The 23666-nt window shown below is 35.2% G+C and overlaps 1 protein-coding gene across 6 annotated transcripts in view; it reads right to left on the bottom strand.

Annotated features, from left to right (window-relative positions):
- Positions 1-7558: 7558 nt before the first annotated feature.
- DCDC2C (doublecortin domain containing 2C) overlaps positions 7559-23666 on the bottom strand; it is a 173656-nt gene continuing 157548 nt past the window's right edge. For 4 of the 6 annotated variants that reach the window (XM_051976061.1, XM_051976063.1, XM_051976060.1 and 1 more), the window contains 2 exons: positions 11932-12184; positions 7559-7922 (listed from right to left, as the gene is read on the bottom strand). In XM_051976061.1, coding sequence (XP_051832021.1) covers positions 11976-12184 — 209 coding nt within the window. In that variant the 3' untranslated portion in view covers positions 7559-7922; positions 11932-11975. Of the gene's footprint in view, positions 7923-11931; positions 12185-23666 lie in introns of those variants that run through there. The other 2 variants (XM_051976064.1, XR_007950435.1) reach the window with 2 other exon arrangements.

Genomic DNA, 23666 nt, shown 5'->3' with positions numbered 1-23666 from the left:
ACTAGTGTCAAGGGGACAGCTCAATGCTTCTTAAATAAGTCTCTGGAAATGACAGGTAACTATATCCTGGTACATCCTCCAAATAACAGCTGTCACACCCTTCAAGGTGAACATTCTGTCTCTGAAAGTTAGAGCAGTAAATACAGTGAATTTGGAGTCAGAAAACCCAAGTTCCCCTTTCAAGCTTTGCTACTTATTAACCTATGAGGCCCTGGACAAATGAGTTCCTCTCTCTAGAGCTCAGTAATTTTTTTTTCTTTAAAATGAAGGATTTGGATTAAATGACCCCAAAAATATGATCCCATTAACAGCATGTATCTCTCTTCTTCCTCCCAATACCTTTCTTTGTTTCTTTCTCTTTTTCTCTTCTTTTTCTTTTTTTCCCTTTGTTTTCTTTCTTCTTCCCTTTATATTTTAGACCCCCCCCCCCCGCCATCAGTAGCCTCTCTGGTGCCTCTTAACCCTGAAAAGGTTACTATTCCAGGTAACAGATTAAGTTGTCTCATCTATAGGCTAGAAGCTAGTAAATACACATGGCAAAAAAAAATAAAATAAAATAAATGTAAGGAAAACAGATGGTGAGTATTCTGCATTAATCCTCTCCCAAGTGAACTAATCACAGAAAAAAAGAAGTAAATCAGCCTTCATTTTTTTCCTTTTAGTAAGGAAAGACGAATTATCATAAGGTAATTACTAATAATTACTAAAGGATAAGCATCCTCTGAGGGTTTGGAGCAACACAAACCCCTAACTCATGAGTTGGGAAAATCAGAAGAAAGCAATTCATTTCCTGTTCATACAGAAACCTCCAGCTTGCTGATATAAATACTAGGCCAAGGGTCCACTTGTCATCCGTAAAGGACAGAACCAAAACCAATGAGTCACAAAACTGCAGAGAGGTCAACATGGGCTTGATGTCACAAAATGTTTGCTAATGATTAGGGCTGTGCCAAAAGGGAATGAGCTGCCTCAGCTGCTGATGACTCCTTCTCTAAAGAGTTCTTCAGAAAAAAAGATAATTAATCATTTATTAAATGTTTTTAACAAAGGAGATAGAGTGGTTTTGTGTTTGGATTGGATTGGATACCTACTGAGTCCCTTTCTAACTCCAAATTTGTTATTCTGTGAACTTTAACATTTCACAATGAATGTGATTTTGAAATTCAGGATTTTAAAAATTGCTAACAAATTTGATTTCAAATATCTACAGGCAAAGAATTGGGCTTGCTTAACCTACAGAAAATATGATTGAGGAAAATCTTCATTGGGAAACTCTGAGGTACAATTCAAAGTATTGACCTTGCCATCACAGCACTTGAATTTGAAACTTGGCTCCTCTTTTGAATATCTGTGTAGTCTTGGGCAATTCTCAAGGATGTTTAGATCACACTTTCCTCACCTATAACTGAAATGGTTTCCCTAATTTACCTCTAACATGAGCCTTCCATTTCTATATCTACAATCTTATCTTCTTTAAGGCTCTTTTCAAATATTCAAAGGGCAATAATGTAGAAGAGAAAATAAACTCGTTTGATGGCAAAGGGCAGAGGGCCAAACTAAAACCAGTGAACAGAAGTTATAGGGAGACAGAATTTGGATCAATTTAAAAAGTAACTTCTAACCAGGGGTCCTCAAACTTTTTAAATAGGGGGCCAGTTCACTGTCCCTCAGACTGTTGGAGGGCCGGACTATAGAAAAAACAAAAACTTTGTTTTGTGGGCCTTCGAATAAAGAAACTTCATAGCCCTGGGTGAGGGGGATAATCGTCCTTGGCTGTCACATCTGGCCCACTGGCCGTAGTTTGAGGACCCCTGTAATCTAAACCCTCAGAGAGATCCACCTGTTGAATGGTTTCCTTCAGTAGATAATGTATTCCCTATTTTGGGGAATTATCAAACAGATGCTGGATGATCATGAGACAGAGATGCTATAGAAAGGTTCATGTTTTTTAGATAGGGGTTGGACTAGATGACTTTTAAAATCCCAACCCAACACTAATTATATTCAATTCAATTCAATAAGCATTTATTAAGTACCTTCTGCATTCAGAGAATTACACTGTATATATTGAATGAATACAAAGTTTGGACAAGACATAATTTTTAGATTCAAGAAGCTTATAATATTAATATAACACATAAATGCTTTCATAACAGTAACATACTTATAAAACATTTTAATGTTTATGAAGGAATTTTCTCCATAATTTAACCCTATAGGTAAAATAGATTTATTATCCCCTTTTTATAGATGAAGAGAATGAAATTCAGTGAGATTAAATGGATTACTCAATGTCACTTAGTCACTAAATATTAAAGGCAGGATTTAAATTTAGACTTCCCAAGTCTGAGTCCATCAGAATTACTACTCTACACCATGCTGCCTTCATTTTGTTTTGGTTTTTTATTAATTTGGGTTTTTTTAAATTTTACAAAATTAACAGTTTTACATTATTATCTCAACTTCAGGTAGCAAACAAGGTGATAATTCTTTCATTTTTTAAAAAACAATAGAACCAATTGAGAGTTCCAATATTCCTTTGTTATATTTCCAAGTATATTGGACTATTTTGGAGGTGCTATCTTAATCAGTTTAAAGATCATAGGACAACAGATTAGGAACTTAAAGGGACCTTTAAAGTCATCTAAGCAAACTCTCACTTAAAATAGGAAGAAACTGATGTCAAGACAGATGAAACTAATTTTTCTCCAACATTATTGCCTTAGTAAATTGTAGAACTTGGATTCAAATTCAAGTCCTTTGATTCTAATTCCATCAGTTTTTCTACTGCACCAAGGAGCCCCATCAACAAACTACACAGAAGAAGCGGAATGTCATTTGGCTTTTGCATGTGAATGATATCACTTTATTCTAACTAATTTAATCAACTAATTCATCTCTTGGGATTGTAGTTCCCTTGCAAATGCAATTATCTTTTCACAGTATGCCTGCTGATTAGGCAAAATTGCTGAAATTGCACATCAGAATGTTATAATAAGGGTTACTTTTTAACCACCATATCTAGTTTTGTATTGCCCACATGTCAGCCAGCATTAGTCCCTCAAAGACTTGGATTCATGGGAAGGGGCATGATAAGGAAAGAGTTAGAAGCAAGAGGAAGAGGTTTCACATTTTCTGAAAAATATGCCTTACTTGCCTTACTTGAAATGAGCCCTTCTAAAGAATTAGGAACTATCAAAGTCAAAGTTAAATCTATCCAGTGTACTACTGTACTAATAGAAGCCCATGCAAACACTATCAGAATCAGGTTGGTTTGTTTTTAATTTGAAAGAGAAATTGAAATATAAAACAATAGAAATGTTCTTAACACTCCTTTCTCACTTCTCATCTACTTCACCTTGCTTCCCAGTATAATCCAAAATTTTTCTTCCTCCAGATTCTCACCAGAATAGTAGAGAAACCAAGACAAACTATCAACAGCTTTTAGCATCTACATCAATGCAAAATCTAAATGGTAACTGTTCTCCACAAACAAACTGTATTTATATAGACCCAGAGACTTAATGCATTCTCCAGAAAGACTCTGGCACTTTCTTCAACTATGGAAACTTAATACCATTCAGCTAGGCTGGTAGTCTAGTCTATTGGCAGATACATTCTTAGTCGATTCCATTCCTGATAGTCCCCATATTTTAGGATTATCTTTCATATCCACTACAACACCTATATCTTGCCTATCATCTGTCTGTCACTTTTCTGAAGTAATCATATTATTTCTGAGGACAGCTGAAGTCTAAGAAATCATCATCATCTTCAACTTTAAGACTTGTATTTTTGTGAAAAAAAAAAGTTATCTTTTTTCTTTCAGAAGGTCCTCTATTACATCATCCTCAAAAATTTTACAGTCCTTACAAATTGTACTAGGTGTGCATATAAGGAGTATCCAACTCACAAAAACAACTGTTCCATGTGGAAAAACAGAATTTTTGTCATTTGATTCTTTTAAAGTTAGCATTTTATGCTTCTGAGGTTGTAATTCTCAGTAGTAGTGAAATTTTTCATAGATGTCAAGGTGCTTTTCAATGTTAAAATAATATTAAAGAAAACCACTGTCACAAATGATCAGATTTACTGAATCTTCCTAATTTCAGCTCTAGAATATATATAGTCCAAGGATCCATGATCTTATTATTGACCAACTTCATTTTGAGGAAGAGCTCAGGACAACCATCCTTCATTCCTCTCCTAGCTCTGCACCTGAATCCCTAGACCTCACCAGCATGTGGATATTTTCCCTCTCCCGCAAGCCAGACTTTTTTTTCTCTTTTATGGCATTGTTCACATTAGAATTTAAGGCACAAGAAGGCAAGAACTTTCTTTTCATTAGTAATTTGTATCTCCAGGATTTAGCACAATGTCTAGCACACAGTGAGCACTTAATGCACATTGGCTTGACTCCCAACTTGCACTCAGTTTGTTATTATACCTACATCACTGAGAAGTGCAGCTATCAAGAATAAGTATGCAACACCCATACTAGCATCCACTATCTTTGAGAATATCATAATAGCAGCTCCTTTTGAAAATAAAACCTAAGTATATTGATGGAAATTGAGAATGGATCCTTTTTCTTAGTAAGAAGAGGAAAATCCCTTGATAATTTTTGCAGATATATAGGACTAAGTTGATGTAATGACCATCTTAGATCAAATTAATGGGCATTTGAAATTTGGCATGCCTCCGATAGAAAATCAAAATCCATCCTGTTCCAAACTCATTTTATACAGACTTACTGCTATATTTTAAATTGGCAAAACACTCCTAAAAAGCTTAAGACCACAAACCCCTTGAGTGTATTCTAACATATGTCAGTTGTAATCTCTATTAATCAATCACAAGCATTTATTAAGTGTTTGCTGTGTGCTATGCACTGTGCTTTATAAACACTGGAGATTTTTAAAAGGCAAAAACAGCTCCTACCCAACAGAATCCTAATTTGGAAGACAATTTGCAGATAAGTAGCTATAAATATAAGCTATATATAGAGTAAGTGGAAAGCAGCCTAAAAGGAAAAGGCAACCCTAGCAGCTAAAAGGATCTAGAAAAACTTTCTAAAGAAGGTGGAATTTGAGTTGAGTATCAAATCAAGGAAATTAAGGTGACGATGAGGAGAGAGAACATTCCTCTCATGGAAGACAACTCTCATGAAAAGACATGGAGTCTGAAGAAATGTTATGTTTGAGGAACTCAAAGTACAACAGTGAAGCTGGATTATAGTGTGTGTGGAGGGGTATAGAGTATAAGAAAATTGTAAAGGAAAGAAGGGAGTCAGTCTTAAAGAATTTTCAATTTCATGGATGCCCATCAACTGGAGAATGGCTGGGTAAATTGTGGTATATGAATGTTATGGAATATTATTGTTCTGTAAGAAATGAGCAGCAGGATGAATACAGAGAGGCTTGGAGAGACTTACATGAACTGATGCTAAGTGAAATGAGCAGAACCAGGAGATCATTATACACTTCAAAAACGATATTGTATGAGGATGTATTCTGATGGAAATGGATTTCATTGACAAAGAGACCTAACTCAGTTTCAATTGATAAATGATGGACAGAAGCAGCTACATCCAAAGAAAGAACACTGGGAAATGAATGTGAACTATTTGCATTTTTGTTTTTCTTCCTGGGTTATTTTTACCTTCTGAATCCAATTCTCTCTGTGCAACAAGAGAACTGTTCAGTTCTGCAAACATATATTGTATCTAGGATATACTGTGACATATTTAATATGTATAAGACTACCTGCCATCTAGGGGAGGGGGTGGAGGGAGGGAGGGGAAAAAAATTGGAACAGAAACGAGTGCAAAGGATAATGTTGTAAAAAAAAAAAAATTACCCTGGTATGGATTCTGTCAATATAAAGTAATTATTAAATAAAAATTTAAAAAAAAAGAATATTATCACCAGGGATAGTTTTCACCCAACCCCCAAAAAATACCCACACAACAAATGTACTTTTGTCCTTTTCAGAAGATATTATCAACAAACATTTATTGAGTCAACAAGCATATATGAAGTACTTAATATATGCCAGGCACTGGGTTAAAGTGCTGGAGATAAGCAGGACTTCTTGTCTATGGGCAATTCCTTACTACTACAAACACTACCAGGTCTCCCACATTCTCAAAATATCCTTATTTGACACACCCATCCCCCACTAGCTAGTGATTTTTATCTTAAGACTTTTCTCCTGTTTGCAACTGAACTCCTTGAAAGACCACCTACAACAATTGATGCCTCCACTTCTTTTTCTCTCACTCTCTTCTTAGGTCTCTGAAGGCTCATTTTTTAACTCATCATTCAAACAGAACGGCTATATCCAAAATTATTAAGAAACTTGAAAAAAAAGAAACTTTTAATTGTTGACTCGGCCTTTTCTCACTTGTCATTTTTCTTGGCCTTGTTACATCCTCTAACACTGTTGGTCACCCTCTTCATAATATTCGGTTCTTTAGATTTTCATGAGAGTTTCGCCTGGTTTTCTTTCTCCCATCCTTCTCAGTTTCCTATGCTTGATTTAATCTATATAAGGCCAATTAATAATGACAGAGTCTCCAAGCCTTTGTCCTGTGTATCTTGGTCTATACCAGACAAATTCAACTAAGTGACAGGATCAGCTCCCATGAATTCAACTATCATCTCTATACAAATGATTCTCAGATTTATTTTTCCAGTCCTAAACTTTCTTCTGACCTCCACTCCTACATATCCAACTGCCTACTAAGTATCTCATATTGAATGTAATGTAATATAACGTTAAATGTGACATATCCAAAACTGACTTTGTTATCTTTACTCCCAAACTCTCTCCTATTCATAACTTCTCTATTACTCATCCCAGTCACTCAGCGTCCTTAACCCCTAGATGTTTATCCTTGTCACTCTCTCTCTCAGCTTCCATGTCCAGTAAGTTTTCAAGTCCTATCATTTCCACCTTCTTAATATCTCTCATATGATCCCTTCTCTCTCATAACCATGTATGTAAATTATTATTGAAATAATTATTGCAATAGCATGTTGGTTATTCTGGATGTCTCAAGTCTCTCCCTACTCTAATCCATCCTCCAGTCAGCTGTCAAACTGACCATCCTAAAGTTCAAATCTGACAGTTAAGAGTCTCCTTCCATAACCCCCATTCAATAAACTCAATGGGTTCCTTATTATACAGGATCAACTATAAAAATCCCCATTTGACTTTTAAAGCCCTCCATAATTTGATTCTTTCCTATATTTCTAGTTTTCTTATAATTTACTCCTTCCCTTTAAACATACCCTACAATCAAGTGAAACTGGACTTCTTGCAATTCGTTGTACAAAATACCCTCATACCTGGAACTCTTTTCTCCTCATATGAGGAAACGGAGGCAAACAGGGTTAAGTGACTGGCTCAGTGTCACATAGCTAGTAAGTTTCTAAAGTCAGCTTGGAAAGCCCCTTTGTGAGAGTGCTGTAAGTCCAAAGGTTCATGATGTGATACCTCACCTACAATATACCTCCCAGAAAAAGAATGAAGTGTAGAATTCAATACAAGTTCATATACATTGGTAGTTTTCTGGAAGAGTTTTATGGAGTTTAATTATAATGACCAACAATTCATTCTTTTAAACATTTGGTAAAAAGAAATATTACCAAGAAAGAGAATTAGAATGATTTGGGACATGAAAAATCTGAAACCTTCCTTGTAAACTAAAACTATTGCTTTGGGGCTCAGGTTTCCTCAGGCATGATTTTCTTGCTATTAAGATGACTGAATGTGAGATGGAAGTAACTTTGATAGGAGAAAAATTGACATCAAGTAGATTTTAAAGTAATTATTGTTGTTGTTGCTGCTGCTGTTGCTGCTGCTGCTGTTGTTGTTGTTGTTGTTGAAAAGCACTGGTTTCTCACTCCCAAGACTACCTGAAAAATACAAATAAAAGCAAGCAGATGCCAAAAATTTCTTAAAGGTCTTGTAAGGCAATATACACCCTTCTTTTCTACTATTCTTTTGAAGAAGAATTTTGACTCTAATGACACACCACCATTAAGTATTGATCATATCAAAGATATGAAACCTGGAAGGGATTTCAGAAGTTAAGTGATCCAATTGCCTCATTTTACAAATGAGTAAACTGAGGCCCAGAGAGAATACTTATAATGATAGTAATAAACAACTCCCACTTATGTAGCATTTTTATTATATGCCAGGCACCATGCTAAGTGCTGTATAAATATCACCTCTCTTTTGATCCTCACAACAACGCTGGGAGGTAGGTGCTATTATTATCCCCATTTTACAAATGGGGAAACTGAAGCAGAGGTTAAGTGACTTGCCACGGTCACAAAGCTAGTAAGTGACCAAGGTCACATTTGAACTCAAGTCATTCCAACTCTATAACACAATGCTCTATTCACCTTGCCACAAATCATACAGATAATAAGTATGATTAAGTAAGCATTCAAACTTAAGATCATTTGACTCCCTTCCCTCTAGGTGAAATAGCTTTAACTAAACAGGAATTCCCTTTATAAGATTGCTTTAAAAAAAAAAAAATCTTGTGAATACCTATAGTCATGCGAAGTCCACCACCTCAAAGGTGAACCACCCTGCTTAGACATCTTATATTCTCTATTCTCCAATCTTGTATTATATTGTAAGTAGGGGAAGTAAAGGCATGATTAAATCTTCTATATCTACAGGATCATAGAATCATAACTGGAAGAAACTTTCAAGGTCATCTATTCTAGAAATCAGAACCAAGCCCCAGAGATATGAAGTGACTTCATAGCCTAAAATCACATAAGGAGAAAGCATCAGAGAGACAATTTGAATCCAAGACCTCTGTAGTAGATAGAGAACACTGTTTGCTGCACCATGGTACTTCTTTCACTTAATTAAGGTACTGGAGTATTTAATTCAATTTGAATAAGGTGCATTCAAGAAGAAGCATTATGGCATAGTAGGTACAGAGATAACTTCTGAGTTCTATAGACGTGCATTGAAATTTCACCTCTGATGATTTCTAAGTATGTGACTGAGCTCAAACGAGGAAAGCAGCTAGCCATAGTCAAGTCATAATACTAGTTTTAATGGAAAATAACTCTACTTGCTAATGGAGAGGCAGCATAGTAAAAAGAATACTATACTTGCAACCAAGAACAGCTTGGTTATTATGACCTCTAAATCTTATTCCTTAATTAAAAAAAATAATTTGTAACCCCCTACAGAGACAAAGTTCTTGAAATCTATTTATTGACTAAATCTTTGACATATAATAAAAACGATTTTTTTTGGATGCTGACTCTTTAAGAGATATCTAGGCTGAAAAACAAATGGTATTTCATTCGTACCATGTGCTGAGAGATTGTATGGTATTCTAGAAAGAGAACAAGAGAAAAACAAGAGAGAATTGTGTCAAAATCCTGTCTGATATAAATGTCTGTATGCCTAGGCAAGTCACTTAATTAGCCTAACCCCAAGTTTCTGAATATGTAAAATTAAAATAATCAAACTTGTCCCAACTACTCACATTTCCATGAAGAAAATATGGGCCTTAAACAAGCCATAAAATGCTAGAAAAGTGTGAGTTCTTATTATTTGACCATTGTAAACAAGATTCAATTTAAGACACTGGTGATAACCCAAACAGTAAAAAAAAAAAAAAAAGTGAAGGAAAAATGTTACTCGCATGATGTTTTTCCAAGAATAAATATACAAAAAAAGTGTTAAGCATCTTTGTTCCCAGCTAGAACTTCCTGAACTGGCCAAACAAAACAAGGTTTGGGATATAGACTGAAGGTGAAGAGAGGAAATTTCTTACTTCATTCTCCATTAGGATTCTCTTAAAAGAATGACAGAAGTTGTCAGTAAAAAAAACAATCATAAAACTAGGAAAAAATCTGGATGTTTTTCCTTTCTTTCTCCATACCCAAACCCTAGGCAGTTTTGGGTTACATGAATATGCATCCTCTTTCCCTGAAGTATCTTCACTGATAGGTATAAGATAATTGAGATCTGTAATAAAGAATGAAGTCCCAGGAATCATTTTCCAATATAATAGGATCAGAGGAAGTAGGGTGGTTCAATGGATAGAGAAGTAGGCCCAGAGTGAGGAAGATCTGTATTGAAATCTGACCTCAAACACACACTAGCTATGTTCATCTGAGTAAGTCACTTAACCTTTGTTTGCTTTGAAGGCAGCAGCAAGGTGATTCAATGGATTGAGTGATAGAATCAAGAAGACCCAAGTTCAAATACAGCCTCATACACTCACTAGCTATGATTCTACACAAGTCACTTAATTTCTAGGGTTAACTTAATCTACTGGAGAGGGAAATGGCAAACTATTGCAGCATCATTACTAACTCCTATAGAGTCACAACGAATTAAACATAATTGATTGACTATACAACAAAACCATATCATTGCTTTGAAACTAGAAGGAACCTCAAAAGTAAGCAAAGACAACCCCTTCATTTTACAGAGAAGGAAACTGAGTTGTAGAGATATTAACTGCCTTCCCCATAGTCATACAACTAGTATGTGGTAGAGCCAAAATTTGAAACCAGCTCCTCTGATTCACCTGAAGGAAATCAACTCTTGTCTCAGGAGAGAGATAGAGGACACTTCCTCAAGTACTTCCAGAAACATTCTGACATACATCAGATGCAGTTCAATTTAAGATAGCTCAAATTTATGAATAATAAGCATTTGTTCGGCCCATGCCCAGGTCATCTGAGATGGAGAGATGAAGACAATGATAAGGGAGACATTAAGGATCTATTTTTAAAAGACAAGTGCAGGTATGGATTTTCCTCACTGCCTTAGGACATGGTAAGGAGCAGCCTTTTTCACTGGCTATATATTCAGAACTGTCTCTATCTTTAAATCCAACTAGGATATGTTCTCTTTTCTGGCAAGATTGAGGAGTGAAAGATTCATGCCCTCACAGAGGAGATATAATAAAGTAAGTTAGAAAGGTTTGACAGTCAACTTCTCCTTCCCTTAGACTGTGCCACAGAAACAGCCTTGAGTTTGGAGTTTGCTTTGTTTGTCCTTTTAAACAGTTATAGGTAAAGGTAGGGGAGGAGTCCTTGATCTAGGAGTTTAAGGTGTAGGGACCTTGGAGCCAAGATTATAGGCCAGTTGTATCAAGTCTATCAGGGAAGCCCTGAAAAGTCAGGACACCAGAACCAATTACAGGCAAGGCTTTGGATTTGAATTTGGTGGCAACTAATGCTATGTAAAAATTGAATTATTCCTCTGAGGATTTGGTAGAAATATTTGTTTATATCTTCTGATTATGTCTTTAAAATAAATAATCTGATTGTTAAATGGAATTCAGACTCCAAAAATTGGGGGACCACAATCAATGAGAGCTTAATCCAATAGCAAAGATAAGAGAGTACTCTAAACCCTTTAAGGGTACCAGAAAACTTTGAGAAAAGGTGAAATATAAGACACATACTCTTTGGACAATGGAGACACAGAAAGACCATGGAATCATTGTTACATATGAATCACATTTTAAAGGTTGTAAAGGTGTTTTTTGTTTTTTGTTTCCCTGAAGAATAAGCAGAATTAGTTTTTCTTAATACCCATTTTGGTGATGAGGAAACTAAGGCTCAAGCTTGCTTGGAGAAATCTCTGAATTCTAATGGTTCAAAGGATCTCAGTATTTATCTAGTCTAACCCATTCATAGAAAAGAATCACCTCTCTAGCAGTCCCCAACAAGTGGTCATCCTTTGCTTTAAGACCTCTAGAGAGAAGGATGCTGCCATTCCATTCTACTTCTTGGACAACTGTGTTTTGTTGACAATGAATGGTCAAACCAAGATTTAAACCAAGTCAAATTCCACTTTCATAAAAACCACAGTAAACCATTATTATAAACTATAACTCCAAGAGAAAAAATGCTGATGTCATACCTCTTTAGCTGGTGCACTGTGAGGTCGAATGTCAAGTTTTCTCTTCAGTTGTTTTGTGATCGTTTTTTGTTCCATAGCCAATGTTCCTGGTGAAGCAGCTCTTCTTTGCATTGATGTGGCTTTTTCTGTTTTTTTTTCTGTTGTCCTGGATGTCTTGATCTCTTTATTAGTTGTGATTCTTGGCATAATATTTGGTCATGTGGTTGTTTGGATAGTCTTTGTTTTACTACGAGGGAAGTGTCAGACTTGGATCCTATTTGGGATAGAGAAAATAAAATAAAGCCCATATTAGCAATGTTTAAAAAAGAGTACTTATACAAAAATACATACCAAAATGCACCTATACTTTGTAACAATGCAATAAGAAATAATAAATATCAGGCATTTAGAGAAATATGAAAAGGATTGTGTGAATTGATGCCATGTAAGCTAAGTAGAACCCAGGAGACACTATAGACAATGACTACACATCAACATCAATGAAAAGGTCACTAAAAAGGAAGTGTATTCTGAATAATAGAAAAAAGAAAAAATAATAGAAAAAAGAAGGCCCTAGAGAAGAGACTAAAAAAATAGCTCCTTCCTATTAACATCATTAGGATGGAATATTGTATATATTCTGTCAACATTTTTGTCACTGATGAGCTTTTTGTTTAACTATTTTTCTTTGTCAGAGAGAGTTCAACTTGGAAGTGATGGGAAATGTAATGTAAAAACCAAAAGGTTCAAATTAAGTCACATTTTAAAAATAAAATGCATAACACTTTGGGAAGGAACTATGTCAGCAATAGTCAATAAGGATTTATAAAGTGCTTACTAAGTACCACTCACTTTTTTTTAAGAATCCCATAATTTTTATGAATTCTTTAATTGTTAGGGCAAAAGGGTGAAATGAGCTATTCCTCTTCCTTTCCTTCTCTCAAAAAAAAAATGTTTTTAAATTAAAGCATTATCTCATAATAGGAAGAAACACATTCTTCCACTCTTCTATTCTTCCCTCTTCAGAGGGTGGAAGAGGGAAAGGAGAGTGTTTAAGATGATAATGTTAGAAAAAAAAAAAAAAAGATCACTCAGTAGTACTCTGACCCTCAGGATCTTATAGCAACTATAGCCTGACTTTGGGAGAGTGAGTCCAAAGTCTTATGACACATCACATTCCAGCTCCCATCTCTGTCCTTTGTACATACTGCCTCCCCCACCATTCATAGAATGCACTTCTTTCTCACCTGATTCTCATCATTTTTCTTTAAGTCAGCTCATATACTACTTTTTTATGTGAACTGTTTTATGATTCCCCCTAGATCATATATGTGAAATACATAATATTATTGTATATATTAATGTGTATATATACACATATATGTGTATATAAAGACATATATTATAAAATGAAAATTTCTTGAAGATAGAGACTATTTTACTTTTGTCTTTGTAACCCAAACAGTATCACAATATCCAATAATAATAATTAATAATAATAAATATGTGGTATTTAAATCTTATTGATTGACTAATTGATGCAAATTCCATAATGACTAGCCAATTTTGAAGTCAAGATGATCTGGATTCAAGTTCTGCTTCTGACACATACTATGTGTCTCTATGACCTTGAGTAAATCATTTAATCACTCAGTGCTTCAGTACAACTTGTTAAGACCACAAGTTACTGAGCAATTGCCAACATGTATTGATAGAGGGGCCTTCCCCGCAAATGTTCCCTGAAATGATGAAATCACAAGTTGGAGAAGATATACATATATAATTTGGACATATAAATGAAATTCTGGTAACTTGGGGATACAAATACAGCATGGTAATTATTGTGATTTGTGTTAGTAGTCATTCAACAAATATTATAGTCACAAAATTCACATAATGCCAGATCTGGAAGAGGCCTTAGAGAACATTTACTCTGAGCCCCTTACATTACATAACAAGAAAGTAATGCCCAAAAACATTACTTATTAAGAATCTCACAAGACATGAACACAATGGAGACATGGTGGGGTTTTCTGATCCAAGACTCATGGTTTTTCCACTGCAACACAGTGAGCCCTCTTCTCTCAACAAAAAGTCACAGAATGGGCTTTCTGAAAGTAGCAAATAATTTCTTTTCCCAAGGAGAGGGAAAATCCAACATATAGTATAGGAGGCAAGTGTTTGAAGTCCATTATCTCTGAAACCATGGGTGAAGAATGCATATACACATACATACATATATACACACATACATATATACATACTTTTTTCTTTCTACAAAAGGTCTAAATAATGTGTTGCTACAGGAAGCTATTCATCAAACACTGAAAAGCAAAGCTCTGACTGTTAACTACACAATTCTCTGATAACAGAGCATAGAAATCAAAGAATCTCAGAGGGTTCAGTCATTCAATAAATATGCATTAAACACAATAAATATGTGAAGAAGATACCTCACCCTGGGACAACCCATGATAGAATTATAGAAATTTTGAGGTCAGAAGGACTTTAATAATTATTAAGTCAAAACATACAAGAAAGCATATTGAGATAGTAACTTACCTTGGTTCACACAGCTCTTCAAATGCTAAGCTAAAATCCAAACTCAGTTCTCATGATTCTTAATTCAAAAGCTCTACTCATAACACTATCCTTCTCAGGCCCAAAGAGGAAAATAAAGCAGTACTGTACTTACTAAAACATGAGTAAAATTGCTAAGACAAAAATAGTTGAAGAAAATTAGAAACTTTCACAACTCCCAAAGTAAAAATATGTGTAATCAAAAAAGGGCCAGAGAACAATATGGTGAGTGATGAAGGAAATAAGAATTTTTGTTGTTCAATTATGTATGATTTTCTGTGAACTCATTTAGGATTTTCTTGACAAAGATACTGGAATGGTTTGCCTTTCCTTCTCCAGTTTATTTTATATATGAGAAAACTGAGGCAGTTTTCCCCAGGATCACACAAATAGTAAGCATTTTAAAGGCAGATTTGATCTCAAGAATATGAGTTTTCCTGACTCTAGGCACTGTAGCCTATCTACTGTACCATCTACCTTTCATATAATTTGGAATATATTTTGTAGTTTATAGTAGTTTAGTTTTTGTAGGTATTTGGTTTATCAAATGTTCTTCATATATTCATCAATCGATTGCTATATTCCCAGGTACTTTTATTTGCTCTTCAAAATAACCCTCTACATACATTTTAACATTCCCATTTTAAAGAAGAAAAGACTAAGTTTCAAAGATATTGGGTACCCTTCCTCTTGTCAAATAACTTTGTAGAGTTAGAATTGGAAGAGTACTTGAGAGACCATCTAACCAAGCTACCACATATTACAAATGAGAAAAAAAGAAGCAGAGAGAGGTTAAGTTAAAAAAAAGACCAGTTTCAAACCTATATTTCTCAACCTCAAGCCCAGCATTCCTTTGACCATCTCCAACTTGCCCTTTGAATTACCACCAAAGCAAGTGGTAACAGCCAATCTGCAGAATGGAGAATGGCTGAGTTTAGACACATAGATTTACAGAAGTTTGGCAGATAGAATGAAGAAGAGGTAACTTTTAATATACATCTCACACACACATATAAAACATAACAAACTCATACAAAATCTGTTAGAATTGCTTAATGAGGAAGGTGCCATAAGAAAGCAGTTCTCTCTTTTCCCATGAGTCATGATGTGGTTAGAATGTTTTCAGTAAAGTGAAGAAAACAGATGCCAGAGTGGAGGAAATTCAAGTATAGAAATAGAAGCCCACTTGTTGTATAAATTCAGAACTGTTGATCAGTTTGAAAGAACCCAACAGATCCAATAAAATTTCCATATACCTACAACAGAAACTTGATTTGCCAGAATCACCACCTAACCCAATATCCATCTATATTTACATTCTCTCAAACTGGAAATATAAGTCTTACTGTGCTGAAGAATTTTTCTTAGGTCACTTGTCCCATTTTTTGGGTTTTGTTTTTTTTTTTTTTTTTTTTTTTTGAGAGCAAGAACATCTAGGAAAAGTGTTTTTCAAGGTTCAATTGTAGGAGATAGGAAGAAGCCTGGACCTGGTATCCAAAAACTAGCGTTCAGATGCCAGCTCGTATCAATCACTACCTGTATGACTTTAGACAAGTGATTTTCTTCTCTGGAATTTAATTTCTTTCTCTGTAAAGGAATTTCTGTATCATACTCACCTTGTATATTATGAGAATCAAATGAGATAATGTACATAAAGTATTTTGTAATTGTAAAGATACTCTAGTGCAGAGTGGGGCAAGTTGGTCTTAGATTTAAGAAGACATGGAGGGGTGCATTAATAGAGCACTACCCCTGAAGGCAGGAGGACCTGAGTTCAAATCTGATCTCAGACACTTAATACTTCCTAGCTGTGTGACCCTGGGCGAATCACAACCCCAATTGCCTCAGGGTGGGGGGGAGGGAAATCTGAATCCAATTCCTGCTTGTCACCCTGTAACTATGTAATTTCCAATTTTTAAGTATCCCAGAAATTTTCTAATATTCATACTACAAAGGAGTTGTCAATCTGAAGTTCCAGAAAAGTCTCATTATTAAGAATTCCTTATACCAATGAGGCACACTGGCTGGCAAACAGTTGTTCGATCATCTCAATTGTGTCCAATTTTGTATGACTTCATTTTGGATTTTCTTGGTCAAACATGCTAAAGTATTTGCCATTTCCTTTTCCAGTTCATTTTCCAGATGAAGAAACTGAGGGTTAGATGACTTGTCCAGGTTCCTATAGCTACTAAGTGTGTTAAACCTCAAGAAGATGAGTCTTTCTGACTTTTGGTCTAGCACTCTATCCACTGTGCCACCTAGCTACCTTAGCACATAGTAAGCTCTTAATAAATGTTGGTTGACTAAAATCACAGCTTCAGTTCAAAATAGATATATAGATAAATCCAGAATCCATAATTAATAGTGAACTATATATCTGAGATTGAGGACCTAAACAGGATGGAGAAAATATATAGATTTTCCAGGAGCCCAAGAGCAAGGGGGACTAACACATGGTACAATATATTACCAGGAGAAAAAAATTAAAATATTGGCTAAACTTTATGGATTGTGATATATAATACAGCCTATATGAGACTTGCGAACCTGAAATCAAAGCAGAGTAAACATCATTTCAACAAAGAAAGGCCCAGCTTTGTAAAGGGCCTGTATTAAACTCTAGGCATTCAGAGATAAGAGTAATAGTCACTGCCTGGAAGGAGCTTACACTACTAGAGTATAAAATATATACACAAATAAATGTAATATAGAGCCTGATGAAGCAAAGAAGAGATTCCAGGGAGAGGGAGGGGATGAAAGAGCACTAGCAATTAAAGAGGTTATCAGAGAAATGTTTATAGAGAAAGCAATATCTTACAAAAATATATAAATTCAATTTAAATAATATTGATAATAATATATGATATATGTAATGTCACATATTGCATATATTATATAAATTATAATGTAATTTTACATTATAATAATTTTAATATATTTGAAACATCTACAAAGATAAATATACGTGTGTATATAAACAGATTCCGAGAGAGAGAGAGAGAAAGAGAGTGTGAGTGTGAGTGTGTGTGTGTGTGTGTGTTTTGCAGCTAGGTGGGACAATGGACACAGTGACTCGGGAGGTCCCTGAATTCAAATCCAATCTGAGACACTTAATGTGACTCTGGGCAAGTTATTTATCCTAGGCCTATCTCCTCATCTGTAAAATGAAGACACCACCACCTAAGAGTTGTTGTAAGAATAAAATAAGATAAAATATTATGGGGGATAACTCTCCAGGAGGATGAATGGGAAGATATTAAGGACAATTATGAAAAGGAATGGGAAAGGAAAAGAAAGGGAAAAGGGAAGGGAAGAAAAGAGAAGGGGCAAAAGACAAGGCAATCAAAGTTGAGGAAGGAAAAGCAAGGGAAAAGGAAGGGGAAAAATGAAAAAGAAACAGAAGGGAAAGGAAGGAAGATATCAAAAAAAAGGGGCAGGGAGGAAATGTCACTATCTGCTTTGCTCCTGAACTTTAACCTTTGCCTTTACATCTGATTCAATTGGCCTTTTTGAGCCCCTATACCTAATTCTCTTCCAGTAATAAATATTTGGTTCAACTTGGAATGATTACTCTACACCATGTTCCTTGGACCTACAGAGTATTTCTGCTTTTTTAGTGAAGTTCAATATTTTAAATATGCTTCATTCTTCAGTTTATTTTCAGGATTATTTCATATAAATTTCAAATTTCATTGAGGTTCACCATTTTGGAGAATTCAAAAAAGTATAGGCACTGGTCCACAGACCATCATACCTAATGGGAGGTCAGCTGAATCCTTCCCATTACCTAGGCATATGATAGAATCAGCTAGCATTAAATAAGAAGTTTAAAGTAAAGAAACCTTCTTTTTAATGCATCATTGTAGCAACAAAGTGACTCTGGGCTCTTGAATGAATTAATAAATGAATGAAATAATAAATGAAAATATTTGATACTAAATATTATCAATATGTCACACTCTGTTCTGATTTCTTAGTAAAACAAATATGAGAAAGCAAGACAAATATTGGTCTCATGGAATTTTCCTTTTAATAATGAAAATACTACACAAAAAAAAGAAAGAAAAAGTAAAGAGCCAGGGGTGGGAGGTATGTGCATAGTTTGGAAATGCCCAGAAAGTGGCCTGGTAATGTTTCCAAAAAAGATAACACAAAAGTTAACCTATCAGAGCTTAGGATTCTTTTGGCAAAGGCTTAGTTCTTAAGGGAGGGGGATGAGGAAAATGTCCAGAGTACAAGAGGCATGGTATGGAAATGGCCAGAAAGAGAACAACAAATTATAAATGTTGGCAGATCCTGGAAAATCCAAAGTTTTTAGAATTCATCTGCAGTCTGAAGATGAATATATCTAAAATCTGAAGAGATTCATTAACCAGCATTGTAGTCAGCAGATGATATTTTTTTTGATCACAATAATCCATTGAAGAAATAAAAATAAAATTATCCACAGTTCTGTGCATTCTCCTTGTGCTCCCTCACTGAGTAATCAGAGAAAAAGAAAAGGGGTCTAAATATTCTGAGAATCCAAGAAAAAAGTATCCAATGTTTTTGCTAAATCTCCTTGAAAGACTGACAGAAAAACAAACTAGAATCACACAAGATGAGAAAGTAGTGGTCAGGAGGTCAAATAAGATTAGTGAAAGGAATGTCTACATATAATCAAGGAGTTAACTGAAGTACAAAGTAATGACATTCCCAAGAAGGTTAGCAGAAGGAGGAAGGGGTAAGCATTTATAGAGCACCTAATATGTGTCAGGCACCATGCTAAACAGAAGCCAGTGTTGTTTCTGTTGCACTTCTTATAGATCCCAAAGTGAAACAAGAGTTTGAACTCATAGTCTATATACTATAGAGTGACATGAAACAAAACTGAGATAAGGCAAATGCTATGGGAAGAAAAGGTCATAGCTATACATATGCACATATAGGGCCAATCAGTGCTTTACATAGAGGCATATTAAATGTTTGTAGAATTAAATAAATATAGACTCTCCCAAAGTGAATTCATCTATAAATTGTGGCCCATTAAAAAAAATCAAACATCAAGAGGCAAAAGAGAGGCAAATCCCCCCAAAATATAGAAAGATAAATAAAAATAGAAAGCTATCATATTTTTTATCTCTTGTGGATGGGACAGGATTTTGGAGACCTTGCACATTACCTTACAAATCAATTTACTTTGGGTTGGGAAAGATGGGAAGAGGAAAAATCCAAAGAAATGACACTTTGGCCGAATATATAATAGTTTCTATTAGCCCCAGAGATATGATAAAATAAATAAATAAAAATAGATGTAATATATGTATATAAATAATGAATATAATAGTATGCATTAAATTCAGAAAGTGGCAGCATTTTGGTGCTGGGAGCAGAGAGCCTGCTAAAGGATGCATATTCATTTTTTATGTGAATTGAGAGCCAAATATGTACATAATAATGGGCTCTGGGCTGTGGTTAGAATATAAACTTTTCTGTAGCTTCCATAACTAAAGCCTGAGAGAGAGTTTCTCCATATGAAACTGAACAAGAAACAAGAACAATTTACATGTTTCCTTCCCTTTCCAGCCTAATCTCATCCCCAATTTCTTTCTCCCTTCCTTTGGTACTCTCCAACTGTAAATGCAGCCTTTGAGTTAGAAGGAATCCTGCCTCAGATACTTATAAAAAATTGCTTATTCTCTCTGCTACAGATATTTATTTGTAAACCAAGGATAATACCAGTAGACTTTATCTTACAAGGTTGTCGGTCAGATCATGTACATAAAATATTTTGCAACCAAGTGTCAGATCAATGTTAACTTTTATTGTCTCCCACTATACTTATGTATCAGTTAAATGCAAATGGATCTTTCTTTCCTCTTAGTTTGTAAATTCCTTGAAAGCTAAGTTGATATTGTACATATTTTTAGAACTCCAGTACCCTGGGTACTCAAGAAATATTGTTGAATGAATGTATGTAATTAGACAAATATGATATGTTGTACACTTACAGGATTAACTCAGTTCACCATATACTACTGTATGTTACTGTGCTAAGAATGAAAAGATGAGTGAAACAAGATTCCTGTCCTCAAAAACTTTATAATCTATCAGGGAAAGATAAAATGGGTCCACAAATAACTTTAATCCAATTGCTAGCCCCAAAGAACATGGCAGGAACAAAATACTAGAGGAGCTCATAGAAGGAAAAAATTCTTTCTGGATAAGAAGGAATTGGAAAGTTTTTCCTTCTCTGAACTCTCAAGAGTCTCTTTGGTTATTTTCATATTCATTGATTATGCATAGATAGTTATCTGTGCATTCATCTCTCAACAGATTTAAGATCTTTGAGGGCAGGACTTAGTCCAATTCCATCAGAATCATAGATTCTTGCCCCAGGAGTAGAAGGAATCTGTAGCCATTTAGTCCAACCCGTTATCTGATCATGTCTCAGAACATGTTGTTGTTGTTGACTCATATTGAATTTACAATCCAACAAATCTCCCAAATCTTTTTTCCCCCTCATTCTAGCCATACTTCCCCCATTTTGTTCTTGTGAGGTTAATTTTTCAACCCCAATGTTGGACTTTATATTCAACCCTATTAAGTTTATCATATTAGATTTTATCCAACACTTATTTTCATCTCTTGATATCTATTTCAATTTTTACCATCTTGCTCCTGTGGGCCAGGATATTTCAGCCATTCAAGTCCTGTAGATCTGTTGTTACTGTCATAAAAAAGTTAGTAAAGGTTTTTCATTTTTGCTTATGTCTCTACTGCCATGATACACAATAGAGGCTAGTTATGAATTAAGATGTCATGCACATACTTGAGGAAACAAATAACTTGTAACTGAATTATAAAAGTCAGTAATGCCTCTGTCAAATGTAGATAATCCTAAATCAACATGTTAAGACAATAATTTGAAATTAATTGGGAATTTATTATAAATTATTTTTCATAAAGCCTTAAAAGCAGCACCATATTACAATCTACACCCTTTTTACCACACTAATAAATTTGTTCATCCTTAAAGTATTGAAGGATATATATGTTTCTATCTCCACATATATATCCATGTTGAAATAGGAAAACAGTTGCTCTCTTGGAGCTGCATATTTCCAAGTTGTATGCATGACAAAATTCTCCATGACACAGCCTGTGCACTTAGAAATATTTTAGCTAATAAGTATTTGCGTTTAAACTACACTCGAAAGCAAAATAAAGAGACTCAAACTCTTTTGAAGGCTAGACTTTCTGGCATACAAAAAGAACATGATGGGCAAGAGCAGCTGGGGGAGCTCACAGTCACTGAAGGAAGAAATTCAAGAAGTGGTTAGAAGAGTTGATTGGAAAGATTAAGCCACTAACAGGAGCAGCTGGGGGAATTTTTAAATTGGAGCAAGGAGAAGGGAATGGGAACCAAGAGTTTCAAGACAGCCAGATTTTGATTAGAATAAGATTCTGTCAGGGGGCCGCCAAGAACCTGCCTGAATAGCAACAGCTGAACGAGGTCAGGAAAGCTTCTACTTGGTGCCCACCCTGGATTATACGAATTGGACATTTTAAAATGCACCATAATTTGCAAATGTTAGAAGGAGAACATTCAACACCAGGCTTAAGATATGGATTTTCATTTTTGTTTATATCTCTGACTGCCACAATACACAACAGCTGCTCTTTATGAATTAAGACATCATGTAGAAACTTGAGGCAACAGAATTTATCTTTTGGTTTAGTTTGGAATTAGTTTGGAAATTTTAGAAACACAGCATGGGGTAGCTTTTATTTTTTGTATTTGGTAACAATTACCTAGCAATAGTTTGTCAGTAAGTTAGAAATATAAAAAAGTTTTTTATGAAATCAAAAAAATATCAATAAGAAAGGAATGGGATCAATAATAAAAGATTGGTGATAGAATCATAAGAGTTAGAACTGAAAGGGAGTTTAGAGATTACCTATACAAGCATCATTTTACAAATGAGGAAGCTGAGGGTTAGATGAGTCGCTCTAAGGGAAGAGAATAAGCATTTATATAAAGGCTTTTATGTGCCAGGCACCATGAGAAATTATTATGCCATTTGATCCTGCCAGCAACAATCCTTGAAAGTAGGTATTACTGTGATTCCCATTTTACAGCTAAGGAAACTGAAGCAGACAAAGGTTAAATGACTTGTTCATGGTTACACAGATAATAAGTGTCTAAAGCTAAATGCCAGCCTAGTGCTCTATCCACTGAGTCACCAGCTGCCTATCATGTGCAAAGTCCTATAGGTCAAAAGTGAAGAGCTGGAATTGAAATCTAGGTGTGCTAAGGCCAAATCTATACAGATTAGAGATAATACTGTCTCTCAGTAAATTAACAGGATCCTTCACCCTCAGCAAGGAAGAGGTTCGATTCCAATCCCCTCATTTTATAGGAAATAGGCTGAAAGGATGAAATGACTTGTCCAAAGTCACCCAAGTAATATATAAAAGTGGGAGTTGAACCCAGGTCCTCTAATTCCAGAGTCAGTGCTCTTTCCACTGTAACATGCTGCCTCAAAAAGAAAAAAAAAAGACTTTTTAAAATGATTATAGAACTTATTAAGGCCACCAAGTTACACAATGGAGAGAGTTCCAGGCCTAGAGTCAGGAAGACATGAGTTCAAATATGGACTCAGATACTTAACTAGCTGTATGATTTTGGCCTAGACACTTCACCCTGCTTGTTTCAGTTCTGTTAGAAGGAATGTGACATGGTCAAGATCTGTGATTTAAGATAATCACTTCAGTCACTATGAAAATGATGCCCCTTGGAATAGGATGATATGAGGCAGGAAGGACAATTAGAAAATTATTGCAATATTCCAAATAGGAGAAGAGGAGGAGCTTAACTTAGCTGAGGATGGGGGGGGGGAGAGGGGCGGAGAAGAGAATGGATGCAAGAGATGTAAAGAGAAAAAATGATTTGGTGAGTGATTAGATATATGGCATGGGACAGAGAGGAGTTGAAGATGGCAATGAGTTTTCAAACCTGGGTAGTTGGTGAGGGCAGCCAGATAGCACAGTGGATAAAGCACTAGATTACCATCAGGAAGACTCATCCTCATGAGTTCAAATCTGACCTCAGATACTTACTAGCTGTATGATTCTGGCCAAACCACTTTGTCTTAGTTTCCTCATCTGTAAAATGAGTTAGAGAAGGAACTAAC

The sequence above is a fragment of the Antechinus flavipes genome, chromosome 2 (assembly GCF_016432865.1).
Source record: "Antechinus flavipes isolate AdamAnt ecotype Samford, QLD, Australia chromosome 2, AdamAnt_v2, whole genome shotgun sequence".
Classification (NCBI taxonomy): domain Eukaryota; kingdom Metazoa; phylum Chordata; class Mammalia; order Dasyuromorphia; family Dasyuridae; genus Antechinus; species Antechinus flavipes.
This window is presented reverse-complemented; position numbering and strand designations above follow the sequence as displayed.